The 13,539-nt window shown below is 49.4% G+C and overlaps 1 protein-coding gene across 12 annotated transcripts in view; it reads left to right on the top strand.

Annotated features, from left to right (window-relative positions):
- ofd1 (OFD1 centriole and centriolar satellite protein) overlaps window positions 1-13,539 on the top strand; it is a 133,146-nt gene that overhangs the window by 26,173 nt on the left and 93,434 nt on the right. For all 12 annotated transcript variants that reach the window (XM_070893896.1, XM_070893900.1, XM_070893902.1 and 9 more), the window contains one exon: window positions 11,184-11,303. In XM_070893896.1, the coding sequence (XP_070749997.1) occupies window positions 11,184-11,303 (120 nt within the window). The remainder of the gene's footprint in view (window positions 1-11,183; window positions 11,304-13,539) is intronic.

A 13,539-nucleotide genomic window follows, 5' to 3' on the forward strand; every position in this document is an offset into this window, starting at 1 on the left:
GTCTCTGGCTGCGCCCATCTGCAGGGAACAAGACCTCCCTGCGTGCTCTTACTCCCTGGACCAGCACTTCCAGGGAGGCATCAGGGAATCTGGATGCAGCCTTCTGTTGGTATGACTCCATGATCCAGATAAATCTCTCTGGTATCCAGCAATTTTTTCCTCTACCAAACACCTTTATCTCTCCTTCAACAACCTTCAACAACCTTCAACTGGGATGTGTGCAAGGCTGCTTTAAATATCTCTGCTGAAAATGAATCATCGGTGCCATCAGCAGACAAGCTCCATTTAATTGGACCAGGAAGCCCGTATGACTTTCGATTGATGTAATTGAGTTAAACGCACAGTGCAGAAGGCACTGTTAAAGTTCGGGATGGTGGTCCGCATGCACCCACCCCGACGCTCGGGTAAAGATTTTGGCCATCAAATCTGATTGACTGAAAATCTGTCCCCCAGAATAGTTTCTGCTATCTGCTAATTGATATGGAGCAGTACTCAGTGGGATACAATAGAGATTATTGCCCACTAGTGTTAGATCTCTTAATTTTCAATGAAATGCGAACTCCGGTTGTAGTTTTAATGTAATTTTATTCTGGCAGCAGCAACAAGCTTCTGGCTTTAAGCCAGGCCTTTGTCCTTCTGAGACCACATGGCCAAAATGGCTGTACTTATACCTGGCTCTGTTTACAGAAAAGAACGCGCCTTCTTTGACCTTGTTGGCTCAATTGATATACTGTTACCCTTTAATTGGCTCGCTACCAAAGGTCCTAAAATGTCAAGTTGATTGATGACTTAAGGCAATGTGGTCTGTGTTTTCTCAAAACTGCAGCCAGGCTGCAGAGCTTGAATTCTCTATCAACTAGCATCACAAAGCGGAGATTAGTACAAAATGAATAAGATGCTCCAGTCCAAGAGTATTAAAACAAATATTGACAGTTTTTCTGGGCTCTTCAGTACTTTACTACTGAACATTGCTGTCATATAGGGCCCAAGTTTCCACATGATTTGCGCCTGATTTTTAGGAGCAACTGGTGGAGAACGGACTATCTTAGAAATCGCAATTCTCCACATTTTTTTTTTTCTGCAGTTCTAGTCAGGTGGAACAGTTCTACTTTGGAACAGAATTTTTTCTTCAAAAGGGGGCGTGTCTGGCCACTGACGCCTGATTTCAAAGTTTCCACAGTGAAACGTACTCCAAACTAAGTTAGAATGGAGGAAGTGAAGATTTTTGTAGAACTGAAAAAACCTGTTCTACACATTAAAAAATTAGGCGTCCAGAACGTCGTGGGGGGAAGGGAAGTCATTAAATTCTACAATAAATCCTTATTTATACTTCTACAAATATTATACAAATAAATCCAACCTGAATAAACATTTATAAGCAAAGAAAAGATTAAATAAACCATCTTCCTACCTGTGTGAAAGTGCTTCAGCCACGGAGAATGCTGCAGTCAGCCTCACAAGTTGAGGCACCCGTTCGTTCCCGCGGGGGGGGAGGAGGAGCCCGTTCGTTCCCACGGGGGGGGGGGGGGGAGAGGACGCGCCCGTTCGTTCCCGCGGGGGGGGAGGAGGAGCCCGTTCATTCCCGCGGGGGGGGGAGGAGGCGCCCGTTCGTTCCCACGGGGGGGGGGGGGGGGGAGGGGGGAGGAGGGAGAGAGAGAGGAGAGGACGCGCCCGTTCGTTCCCGCGGGGGGGGGGAGAGGAGGCGCCCGTTCGTTCCCGCGGGGGGGGGAGGAGGCGCCCGTTCGTTCCCGCGGGGGGGGGGGAGGAGGCGCCCGTTCGTTCCCACGGGGGGGGGGGGGGGGGGGGGGGAGGGGAGAGGAGAGGACGCGCCCGTTCGTTCCCGCGGGGGGGGGAGAGGAGGCGCCCGTTCGTTCCCGCGGGGGGGGGAGGAGGCGCCCGTTCGTTCCCGCGGGGGGGGGGAGGAGGCGCCCGTTCGTTCCCACGGGGGGGGGGGGGGGGGAGGAGGCGCCCGTTCGTTCGCGCGGGGGAGTGGAGGAGGCGCCCGTTCGTTCCCACGGGGGGGGGGAGGAGGCGCCCGTTCGTTCCCACGGGGGGTGGGGGGGGAGAGGACGCGCCCGTTCGTTCCCGCGGGGGGGGGAGGAGGCGCCCGTTCGTTCCCGCGGGGGGGGGAGGAGGCGCCCGTTCGTTCCCGCGGGGGAGTGGAGGAGGCGCCCGTTCGTTCCCACGGGGGGGGGAGGAGGCGCCCGTTCGTCCCCGCGGGGGAGTGGAGGAGGCGCCCGTTCGTTCCCACGGGGGGGGGGAGGAGGCGCCCGTTCGTTCCCACGGGGAGTGGAGGAGGCGCCCATTCGTTCCCACGGGGGGGGGAGGAGGCGCCCGTTCGTCCCCGCGGGGGAGTGGAGGAGGCGCCCGTTCGTTCCCACGGGGGGGGGGAGGAGGCGCCCGTTCGTTCCCGCGGGGGAGTGGAGGAGGCGCCCGTTCGTTCCCACGGGGGGGGGGAGGAGGCGCCCGTTCGTTCCCACGGGGAGTGGAGGAGGCGCCCATTCGTTCCCACGGGGGGGGGGAGGAGGCGCCCGTTCGTTCCCGCGGGGGAGTGGAGGAGGCGCCTGTTCGTTCCCACGGGGGGGGGGAGGAGGCGCCCGTTCGTTCCCGCGGGGGAGTGGAGGAGGCGCCCATTCGTTCCCGCGGGGGGGGGGAGGAGGCGCCCGTTCGTTCCCGCGGGGGAGTGGAGGAGGCGCCCATTCGTTCCCACGGGGGGGGGGAGGAGGCGCCCGTTCGTTCCCGCGGGGGAGTGGAGGAGGCGCCCATTCGTTCCCGCGGGGGGGGGGAGGAGGCGCCCGTTCGTTCCCGCGGGGGAGTGGAGGAGGCGCCTGTTCGTTCCCGCGGGGGAGTGGAGGAGGCGCCCGTTCGTTCCCGCGGGGGGGGAGGAGGCGCCCATTCGTTCCCGCGGGGGGGGGGAGGAGGCGCCCGTTCGTTCCCGCGGGGGAGTGGAGGAGGCGCCTGTTCGTTCCCGCGGGGGGGGGAGGAGGCGCCCGTTCGTTCCCGCGGGGGAGTGGAGGAGGCGCCCGTTCGTTCCCGAGGGGGAGGCGCCCATTCGTTCCCGCGGGGGAGGGGGAGGTGCCCATTCGTTCCCGCGGGGGGGGGGGGGGGGGGAAGGCGCCCGTTCGTTCCCGCGGGGGGGGGGGGGGGGGGAAGAGGAGGCGCCCGTTCGTTCCCGCTGGGGGGGGGAGGAGGCGCCCGTTCGTTCCCGCGGGGGAGGGGAGGAGGCGCCCGTTCGTTCCCACGGGGGGGGGGGGAGGCGCCCATTCGTTCCCGGGGGGGGGGGGGGAAGGGGGAAGGAGACAGTGAGAAGGCTGCAAGAAGCCTCAGTGCTGATGGCAATGTGCTTTTATTAAAAAATGTTCAAAAATTAAACAGCTACAAAGAACTACAAAAATGGCCGAGTGCCAATGTTTCCTTCACACTGCGCGTGCGCGAATGCTCCAACGCGCACGCGCAGTGTTGCCGGCAGGAAAAAAAACTAATTTAAATGGTACCCGCCCCCTCCCACTTACAAAATCGCCGCGAGTGTAGGCTCCACCCCCCTGGGCGCCGCGCCACACAGACAAGGAGCTGCAAAGCGCTCCAGAATCGCGCGTTTTCTTTCCAGCGCCGTTTTAGGCGCGAAAAACTGGGCGCCCGTTTTTTATCGTGTGGAAACTTGGGCCCATAATGTCAGTTTGAAGTATGACACATTTGTTGTCAATTCTGTAAATCTTTGGGCCAGTAATTCACGGATTATATTTCATAGTGTGTATTATTGTATACATTGTGATACATTGAATATTGTGTTAACATATTGCAGACTACAATTGCTTATCTTCATCATTTGATGCAATGTTGTTCCAATGAATGTTTATTTGGCTCTTCTGATTGTATGAATCGGACCTTCTGATTGTAACACACTCAGCTTTTCCATTTGAATTGTCTTTTCCCAGTTGAAATAATTCCACTTTCCTACTTGTTATGATATGAGCTGTGGTCTCGCCTAATGAGGTATGGCTTGAACTGGGTCAGCTGCACTGCATCAATATTTCTTCTCTAGAACTGCAACATTGTACTTTCTGTAGTGGTCCATCACATGGCCAGACAAATATATGACAACTTACCCAACTTGAAATTCATAAGTTTGAGTTGAATTCCCAAATTTTTAGTTGTGAGTTGAGTGCTTAACTGCTTCAGTGTTGCTACTTTTAAATCTTTTGCCAATTTCCAAGCAGGCATGCTGTGTGCATCTCTTTTTAAAAAAAAAAAGTTGTTAGCCGCCTACAGTTTGAATAGAGCTGTCAATGGTGATAAAACTGCTCGTAGGTACTCATTGCAACAAGATAGAATCATAGAATGGTTACAGCATGGAAGAAGGCCATTCAGCCTGTCGAATCCGTGCCAGCTCTCTGCAAGAGCACCTCAGCTAGTCCTGCTCGTCTGCCCTTTCCCCGTAGCCCTGCAGTGCTTTTTTTTTCAGGTACTTATCCAACTCCCTTTTGAAAGCCGTACTTAACTCTGTCTCCACCACCCTTTCGGACAGTCCATTCCAGATCTTAAGCACTTGTTGCATAAAAAAAAGCTATTTTGCCAATCATCTTAAATCTGTGTCATCTAGTTTTCGACCCATCTGCCAATGGGAACAGTTTCTCTCTATTTACTCTGGCCAGACCCCTCATGATTTTGAACACCTCTATCAAATCTTCTCTGCTCTAAGGAGAACAACCCCAGCTACTCCAGTCTATCCACATAACTGAAGTCTCTCATCCTTGGAATCATTCTTGTAAACTTTTTCTGCACCCTCTCTAAGGCCTTTACATTCTCCCTAAAGTGCGGTGCCCAGAAATTGGACACAATACTCCAGTTGAGGCCGAACCAGTGTTTTATAAAGGTTCATCACAATTGCCACGCTTTTGTACTCTACCTCTGTTCATAAGTTCAGGATCCCGTAAGCTTTTTTAACTGCTTTCTCAACCTGCCCTGCCACTTTCAATGATTTGTGCACATATAGAAACATAGAAACATAGAAAATAGGTGCAGGAGTAGGCCATTCGGCCCTTCGAGCCTGCACCGCATTCAATGAGTTCATGGTTGAACATGCAACTTCAGTACCCCATTCCTGCTTTCTCGCCATACCCCTTGATCCCCCTAGTAGTAAGGACTTCATCTAACTCCTTTTTGAATATATTTAGTGAATTGGCCTCAACAACTTTCTGTGGTAGAGAATTCCACAGGTTCACCACTCTCTGGGTGAAGAAGTTTCTCCTCATTTCGGTCCTAAATGGCTTACCCCTTATCCTTCGACTGTGACCCCTGGTTCTGGACTTCCCCAACATTGGGAACATTCTTCCTGCATCTAACCTGTCTAAACCCGTCAGAATGTTAAACGTTTCTATGAGATCCCCTCTCATTCTTCTGAACTCCCTAGATCTCTCTCTGTTCATGCACCCCTTTTAGGATTGTACCCTTTAGTTTATATTTCCTCTCCTCATTCTTTGTTCCAAAATGTATCACTTCACACTTTTCTGCGTTAAATTTCATCTGCCACATGTTCGTCCATTCCACCAGCCTGTCTATGTCCTCTTGAAATCTATCACAATCCTCCTCACTGTTGACTATACTTTCAAGTTTTGTGTCATCTGCAAATTTTGAAATTGTGTGCTGTACACCCACAGGTCATTAATACACATCAAGAAAAGCAGTGATCCTAGAACCCACCCCTACGAACACCATTGTATACCTTCCTTAATTCGAAAAAAAATCTTTCATCACTACTCTGTTTCCTGTCACTTAGCCAATTTCTTATCCATGCTGCCACTGTCCCTTTTATTCCATGGGCTGCAACTTTGCTGGCAAGCCTATTATGTGGCACTTTGTCGAACGTTTGGAAATCCAGTCATCTTGTGTATTGTCATTCTTGCTCTGCACACTGTTCTACTACAACAACAACTTGTATTTATATAGTGCCTTCAATGTAGTAAAACGTCCCACGTTCTAGCAAGATGGCTGTAGCAGCAGCTGACTATCATCGCAGAATAAGAAGTTGATGAACAGGCTTGTTCCTACTGTCTCTGGTCAACGCCATAGTTATACAAGTTTAGAATTTCATTGTTCTTGCGGCTTAGGTATTCAATTTGAGTACAAATTCTAGTGTGAATAATGTCTTTTAGTAGTGCATAAAGAATGCTGAATGACGCTTTATAAGGTCAGTCATTTTAATATTACGAAATTCAGTTTTAGGGTTCTAATAATAGAAATATAGCAATTGTGTACATTTTTCTCCGATAATTAGAAAGTCACATAGTGAGTTAAGATTGCTTCGTGCAATGTCATTTAAAAGTAGATGATAAATTTGCTAGAATTCTTTAAGGTTGTAACAAACAGGGTGGATAAAGGGGAACCGGTGGATGTGGTATATTTGGACTTCCAGAAGGCATATGAAAATAGTTTATTCTCTGGTTGGCAATCAGTAACCAGTGGGGTGCCGCAGGGATCAGTGCTGGGACCTCAATTATTTATAATCTATATTAACGACTTGGAGGAAGGGATCGAGTGTAACGTAGCCAAGTTTGCTGACGATACAAAGATGGGAGGAAAAGCAATGTGTGAGGAGGACCCAACAAATCTGCAAAAGGACATCGACAGGCTGAGTAAGTGGGCAAAAATTTGGCAGATGGAGTATAATGTTGGAAAGGTCATGCACTTTGGCAGAAAAAATCAAAGAGCAAGTTATTATTTAAATGGAGAAAGATTGCAAAGTGCTGCAGTACAGCGGGACCTGGGGGCATGAGACACAAAAGGTTAGTATGCAGGTACAGCAAGTGATCAGGAAGGCCAATGGAATCTTGGCCTTTATTGCAAATGGGATGGAGTATAAAAGCAGGGAAGTCTTGCTACAGTTGTACAGGGTATTGGTGAGGCCACACCTGGAATACTGCATGCAGTTTTGGTTTCCATATTTAAGAAAGGATATACTTGCTTTGGAGGCAGTTCAGAGAAGGTTCACTAGGTTGATTCCGGAGATGAGGGGGTTGACTTATGAGGAAAGGTTGAGTAGGTTGGGCCTCTACTCATTGGAATTCAGAAGAATGAGAGGTGATCTTATCGAAATGTATAAGATTATGAGGGGGCTTGACAAGGTGGATGTAGAGAGGATGTTTCCACTGATAGGGGAGACTAGAACTAGAGGGCATAATCTTAGAATAAGGGGCCACCCAGTTAAAACTGAGATGAGGAGAAATTTCTTCCCTGAGGGTTGTGGATCTGGAATTCGCTGCCTCAGAGAGCTGTGGAAGCTGGGACATTGAATAAATTTAAGACAGAAATAGACATTTTCTTAAACGATAAGAGAATAAGGGGTTATGTAGAGCGGGCAGGGAAGTGAACCTGAGTCAATGATTGGATCATCCATGACCTTATTAAATGGCGGAGCAGGCTCGAGGGGCCGTATGGCCTACTCCTGCTCCTATTTCTTATGTTCTTATAATATGTTTGAAACTTCATCGCAGCTACAATAAACAAATCTTGAGGATGCCAAGAATATTGGCCCAGATTTTGCGGTAGGAATATTAAGCAGTAAATCAGACAGAAACTTGCGCAGTTAAATGTGGAAATCAGGTAGTTGCTGTCCCAGTTGTCCTGCTTCTCCTTAAGCTTTGCTCTAACAGTATCTCGCTGAGAGATTCGGTATTGAAATGCATGAAGTGTGTGAATTTGTGGTATTTGCCCGCTAAACGCGCCATAAAAAGTTAAGGCTTGTCCTTTCAAGTGTAAGTGTTTTTTTAGTGGCGTGATAAGCCTTAATTATTGGCAAAGAAATCTAATTGTCACTGAAAATTTACTTCAGATTTGAATTATTGTTGGAGTTTTAAAAAAAAAGTTTTAAAAAATTTTTCTTTTTGTCTCTTTTATTTCTCTCTCTTAATTCCTTCCTTTCCCCTCTATTTCGCATTCTGCACTTGAGTTGGCATTGAATTAAATATTCTAACCTATGCTTTCTAGCTTAGACTGCATGTTTCAGAAAGGATTTTTCAATCTGATTGGTTAATAGGCTACGCCGTTGCTTGCCCTGTTAAAACATGCCCCAGTGCCTCTGTAGATGGTGCCACACTGTTTTGATTCCAATTACTGCAAGTCACAGTGCAAAAATCCAGTCTCTGGGAAAGTAATTGTAATGAATGGCGAGCGCCATTCATTTGTCACTGACCGCAAAACCATTGTGTTTAGCTGCTTATTTTACAGGAATGGTGTGGAAAGGTCATTTTTAATTTTATCGACATGGAAAAAATAAATTAGTGTGACTATGAAGTATTTCAATGTAAGAGTGCATTATAATTTTTTAAGTAATCAAATAAAATTTAGCGGATGTGCCCCATAATAATGCTTATCCTTGCCTCTTTCGCACAAATGACGGTAATTCTAATTACAGCAGGAAAATCAAAGTTGAAAAGTAAATGAGAATGTACATTGTCAACCAATAGGTGAATAATGTAGATAAATATATGATCTAATTTTTTTAACCAACTATAATTATAAGTTATTGCAATACAAAATGGCAAAGTGCAGATTCTCATGAGTCAATCCTTGCTTCTGCTGTATACCTCCTAGTGAGCAATTCAAGAGGAACCTTGACTGGCAACAGGTCTGCCTGCCTAGTTTTAGATAGAAATTTATATATGATGTTGACCGAACCTAAACCAGTGGGAACAATGTGAGCTAGAATCTGAGTACTCAGTGAGAAATGTCTATCTGCATGCTTTCTGAATAATAAATAAAGGGATAGTTAACGGCATCTGTTTGAATTGACTGCTGAACAAACCTTCTTTATGATTTCCATGTTAAGAGATCAGAAAAAGTCAGTATTATTGATAAAATTGGTTATTAAGAAACTATATTGCTGTTGTAATTTGTTAAACCTCATCTGTTATCTGATCTCTCCTCCTGACATCTTATTTTGTTTTAACATGCTTTTGGGCTAGCAGGGCTTACTGGAATTTTTCTATAATCTGTTGCCTGTAGAACAGTGAGAATGGTTAAAGTTAACTCATAGGGCCCAAGTTTCCACCCTCTGGAAAAACAGCGCATCTTGATAAGGTGCGCTGACTTTCTGGAAGAAAAAGGGCGCCGAAAACTTACCTTGTCTCTTTTCCGGTCTCCTCGGGACGTCTTCGTGCTCGGCGTGGCGCAGCACAAGGGGTCGGTGGCGGAGCCAGGTCCCGGCGCTGAAAACCGTGACAGGACCTCTGCAAATGCGCGCTAGAGTGTGCGCGCATGAGAAGTAGCTCCAGGCCCCCGAGGCTGTGTAGGAGGGGCCCGAAACACGCCGCCCCTAGCCCTAACCGAATGGGCTCCCAGGGCGGCGAAGATCAAACTCGGGCCTCCCTCATCTTCAGCTTCAGCTCCAGCTGCCCCCATCTCCCTCCCTCCCTCCCGTTCAAGTCCCGCTCCGGCTCTTCCGCACCCCTTCAAATCCCGCTCTGGCTTCCCCCCCCCCCCCCCCCACCCACCCATCCCTCTCCTCTCTCCTCTTCCCCCTCCTCTCCTCTACTCTCCTCTTCACCACCCCCCTCCTCTCCTCTCCCTCTCCCCCCCAACTCTCCCTCCCTCCTTCCCCTCCCCCTCCCTCTTCCCTTCCCTCCCTCCCTCCATCCCCTCTCTTCCCTCCCTCCATCCCCTCTCTTCCCTCCCTCCCTCAACCCCCTCTCTTCCCTCCCTCCCTCCCTCCCTCCACCCCCTCTCTTCCCTCCCTCCCTCCACCCCCTCTCTTCCCTCCCTCCTTCCTCCACCCCCTCTCTTCCCTCCCTCCCTCCACCCCCTCTCGTCCCTCCCTCCCTCCACCCCCTCTCGTCCCTCCCTCCCTCCCCCCTCCCCTCCCCCCCTCTCTCTTCCCTCCCCCCCCCCTCTCTCTTCCCTCCCCCCCTCCTCTCTCTTCCCTCCCCCCCCCTCTCTCTTCCCTCCCCCCCCTCTCTCTTCCCTCCCCCCTCTCTCTTCCCTCCCCCCCCCTTTCTCTTCCCTCCGCCCCCTCTCTCTCTTCCCTCCCCCCCCTCTCTCACTTCCCTCCCCCCCCTCTCTCTTCCCTCACCCCCCCTCTCTCTTCCCTCCCCCCCCCTCTCTCTTCCCTCACCCCCCCCCTCTCTCTTCCCTCACCCCCCCCCCCTTTCTCTTCCCTCACCCCCCCCCCTCTCTTCCCTCCCTCCCTCCCTCCCCCCACCCCTTGTTGTCAGAGACAGAGAGACTGGCGGGGGGGGGCCCGTCCCAGCACGCTGTTGGAGGACTCCCGGTGCTGCAGTCGGTGAGTAGAAACTTAATTTTTTATTTATTTATTTGTTTTTATTTTTTATTAATTTTTTTGAATCGATTTATTAATTTATTTATCATTTATTATTAATGATGGCTCTTTATTTGTAAAAGTGAAATGTTTAATGTTTGTAAACTCCCTCCGCCCCATCTCTCGTTCCCTATGCCTGATTTCTAAATGTAGGCAAAGTTTTTCTGAGCGTACAAAAATCTACACTTACTCCAAATTAAATTAGAATGGAGTAAGTTTTCGCTGCCTAAACTTGCAAAATAGGTGTAAGTGGCTGGACACGCCCCCTTTTGGGGAAAAAAATCTGTTCTAAAATGGAACTATTCTAACTCACTAGAACTGGAGCAAACTAAATGCAGAGAATTGCAATTTCTAAGATGCTCCATTCTAAACTAGCTGCTCCAAAAAAATAGGAGCAACTCAGGCCGAAACTTGAGCCCAGTGTTGAGACTGGCATGTGTATTATTTTCTGCCTATCAATGAAACCACCTTGCCTCTGCTTGGTATCTTGCTAGACACTAGATAGCCTATTCTAAATCTCACTTTGTGGAGAATCATGAGCATAGGACTTACTGTTTTACTACAGGAAATGTAATATGAGGCCTTTCACACTTCTGACTCTGACTTATGCAGATAATTTGTGATCAACTGTACAAATGTAACTCTTCTGCCAAGTGAATCATTCATACATAAGTGTGATGGACAGGAAGTGTGCACATATGCAAACAAATTTATAATATAGATAGATACGTGATATACTAAACTGTAATTTTCTTTTTTTTAAGTTAAAGGAATGATTGCACTGCAGAGTGAAAACCGCAGCTTCGCACTCCTGAGAGTGCATATTAATTGTGTTCATGTACAGATTTCATTAATGATTTTTCTGCCATCTCAGGACTCAGAATTTGCATGACCAAAAGAATAAAAGTTCAGAAGAGGATCTCCGGAGACGGGAGCTGACAGTGACAAATATTGAGGAGACTTACGAGCAAAAACTTAAGAATGAAGTGTGCAGGTAAGGCACGTATGATGCAAGAGTAAACAAAAGAACGTATGCTTTCAATGTGTCGCAACTGTGTTAACCAAAATTTCAAACTGTCTTATTATGGTGCTCTAAGCAAAATAGCTACAGTAAAAAAAATTGTACTAATGGCAGCCTTTCAATGCAGTGTACCATAAGGAGGTATTTTAAAAATTGCAGATTTCTAGTTGCCTCATTTTTGTGTGAATGAGGATGTTGTAGATTATTTTCTTTATGGTACAGCAATAAGTTTAAGTATATTAAATATTTTCACTGGCAAGTTTAAGCTTCACTTTCTGAAAATCGAATCTATTAATCAGAATAGTTCTTTAACAAAGGAAACATTTATCATAGGTGTTGCATCACACGTATTATTCTGTATTAGTAAAGAGGAATGCATATTCCATTTGCACTAAACCAGATGTAGCTTCCTCAGCAGCTCAGTCAGTAACGTGTATGGTGTGATACTGAGCAGTAGAGATCAAGAAGATCCCAGGTTCAATCTTTGGTCTTTACAATTGTGTGATTTCAGCTGAGATGGCAGACGATGCTATAATTAGCCTCGGGGTCCCTGATGTAAGGAGGGGAATATTGAGGCAAACTTCCTGTTCCTTATCACTAGTCGGTGGTTGGTACTGGAAAACATGCTGTGTCAACATTAGGAGCGGACAGGATTGGGCTAGGCTGTAGTACCTCTCCACAGTTGAATTGCAACTAGCATTCACTGTCAATGTTTGCACATAATGAGTAATCAATTGACAATATACTGGAAGGCTTGTTGGTACCTGTGGAACCGAATCACAGAAAAGTGAAGGAAGAGTTGCATTTACTGGGCCCAAGTTTCGGGCCGTGCCTAGAACGGCGCAGCCCCGACCTTGACGCCTGTTTTTTCGCGCCACAAAGTGCGCCTAAAAAAAACTTACCTATTCTCCAGCTCCCTGCAGGTCCTCTGGAGCTGGGCGCGGCGCAGCACTAGCTGTGGGGGGGCGGAGCCAGGTCCCTGCACTGAAAACAGTGCCAGGACCTCTGCACAAGCGCGCTACAGTGGGGGCGCATGTGCAGTAGCTCACGGCGCCCAAAACTGTGGGAGGGGCCCAAAGCACGCAGCTCCTAGCCCTGGCCGAATGGGCTCACTGGGGCTGCGTGATCAGGCTGCCTCCCACGCCCAGCTCCTGCTTCCTCCCGACCCGACTCGACCCCCCCCCCCCCCCCCAACCTTCAATTCTCTTCTCCCCCTCCACCGACCTCCGTTCCCGCCTCTTCCCGCCCCCCCCCCCCCCCTCCCCCCCTCCACCTCGACCCCCAGGACCAGATGCCACCTACCTGTCAATCCGGTAAATCCAAGGCCGAAGTCTTCGGCCCGGCCGGGCCCAGCCCGTTAAGCCTCCCTCTCCTTACTCTCTCTCTTTCTTTTTCTCTCTCTCTCTCTCTCTCTCTCTCTCTCTCTCTCTCTCTCTCTCTCTCTCTCTCTCTCTCTCCTCCCCCCCCTCCCCCCTTCTCCCCTTCTCCTTCTCCCCTTCTCCTTCTCCCCTCCCCCTTCTCTTTCTCCCCCTTCTCTTTCTCCCCCTCCCTTCTCTTCCCCTCCCCTCCCTTCTCTTTTCCCTCTCTCCCCTCCCTTCTCTTTTCCCTCTCTCCCCTCCCTTCTCTTTTCCCTCTCTCCCCTCCCTTCTCTTTTCCCTCTCTCCCTCCCTTCTCTTTTCCCTCTCTCCCCTCCCTTCTCTCTTCCCTCTCTCCCCTCCCTTCTCTCTTCCCTCTCTCCCCTCCCTTCTCTCTTCCCTCTCTCCCGTCCCTTCTCTTTTCCCTCTCTCCCCCTCCCTTCTCTTTTTCCCTCTCTCCCCTCCCTTCTCTTTTTCCCTCTCTCCCCTCCCTTCTCTTTTCCCTCTCTCCCCTCCCTTCTCTTTTTCCCTCTCTCCCCTCCCTTCTCTTTTTCCCTCTCTCCCCTCCCTTCTCTTTTTCCCTCTCTCCCCTCCCTTCTCTTTTTCCCTCTCTCCCCTCCCTTCTCTTTTTCCCTCTCTCCCCTCCCTTCTCTTTTTCCCTCTCTCCCCTCCCTTCTCTTTTTCCCTCTCTCCCCTCCCTTCTCTTTTTCCCTCTCTCCCCTCCCTTCTCTTTTCTCTTTTTCCCTCTCTCTCCTCTCCCTTCTCTTCTCTTTTTTCCCTCTCTCCTCTCCCTTCTCTTTTCTCTTTTTCCCTCTCTCCTCTCCCTTCTCTTTTCTCTTTTTCCCTCTCTCCTC

The sequence above is a fragment of the Pristiophorus japonicus genome, chromosome 11 (genome assembly GCF_044704955.1).
Source record: "Pristiophorus japonicus isolate sPriJap1 chromosome 11, sPriJap1.hap1, whole genome shotgun sequence".
Lineage (NCBI taxonomy): Eukaryota > Metazoa > Chordata > Chondrichthyes > Pristiophoridae > Pristiophorus > Pristiophorus japonicus.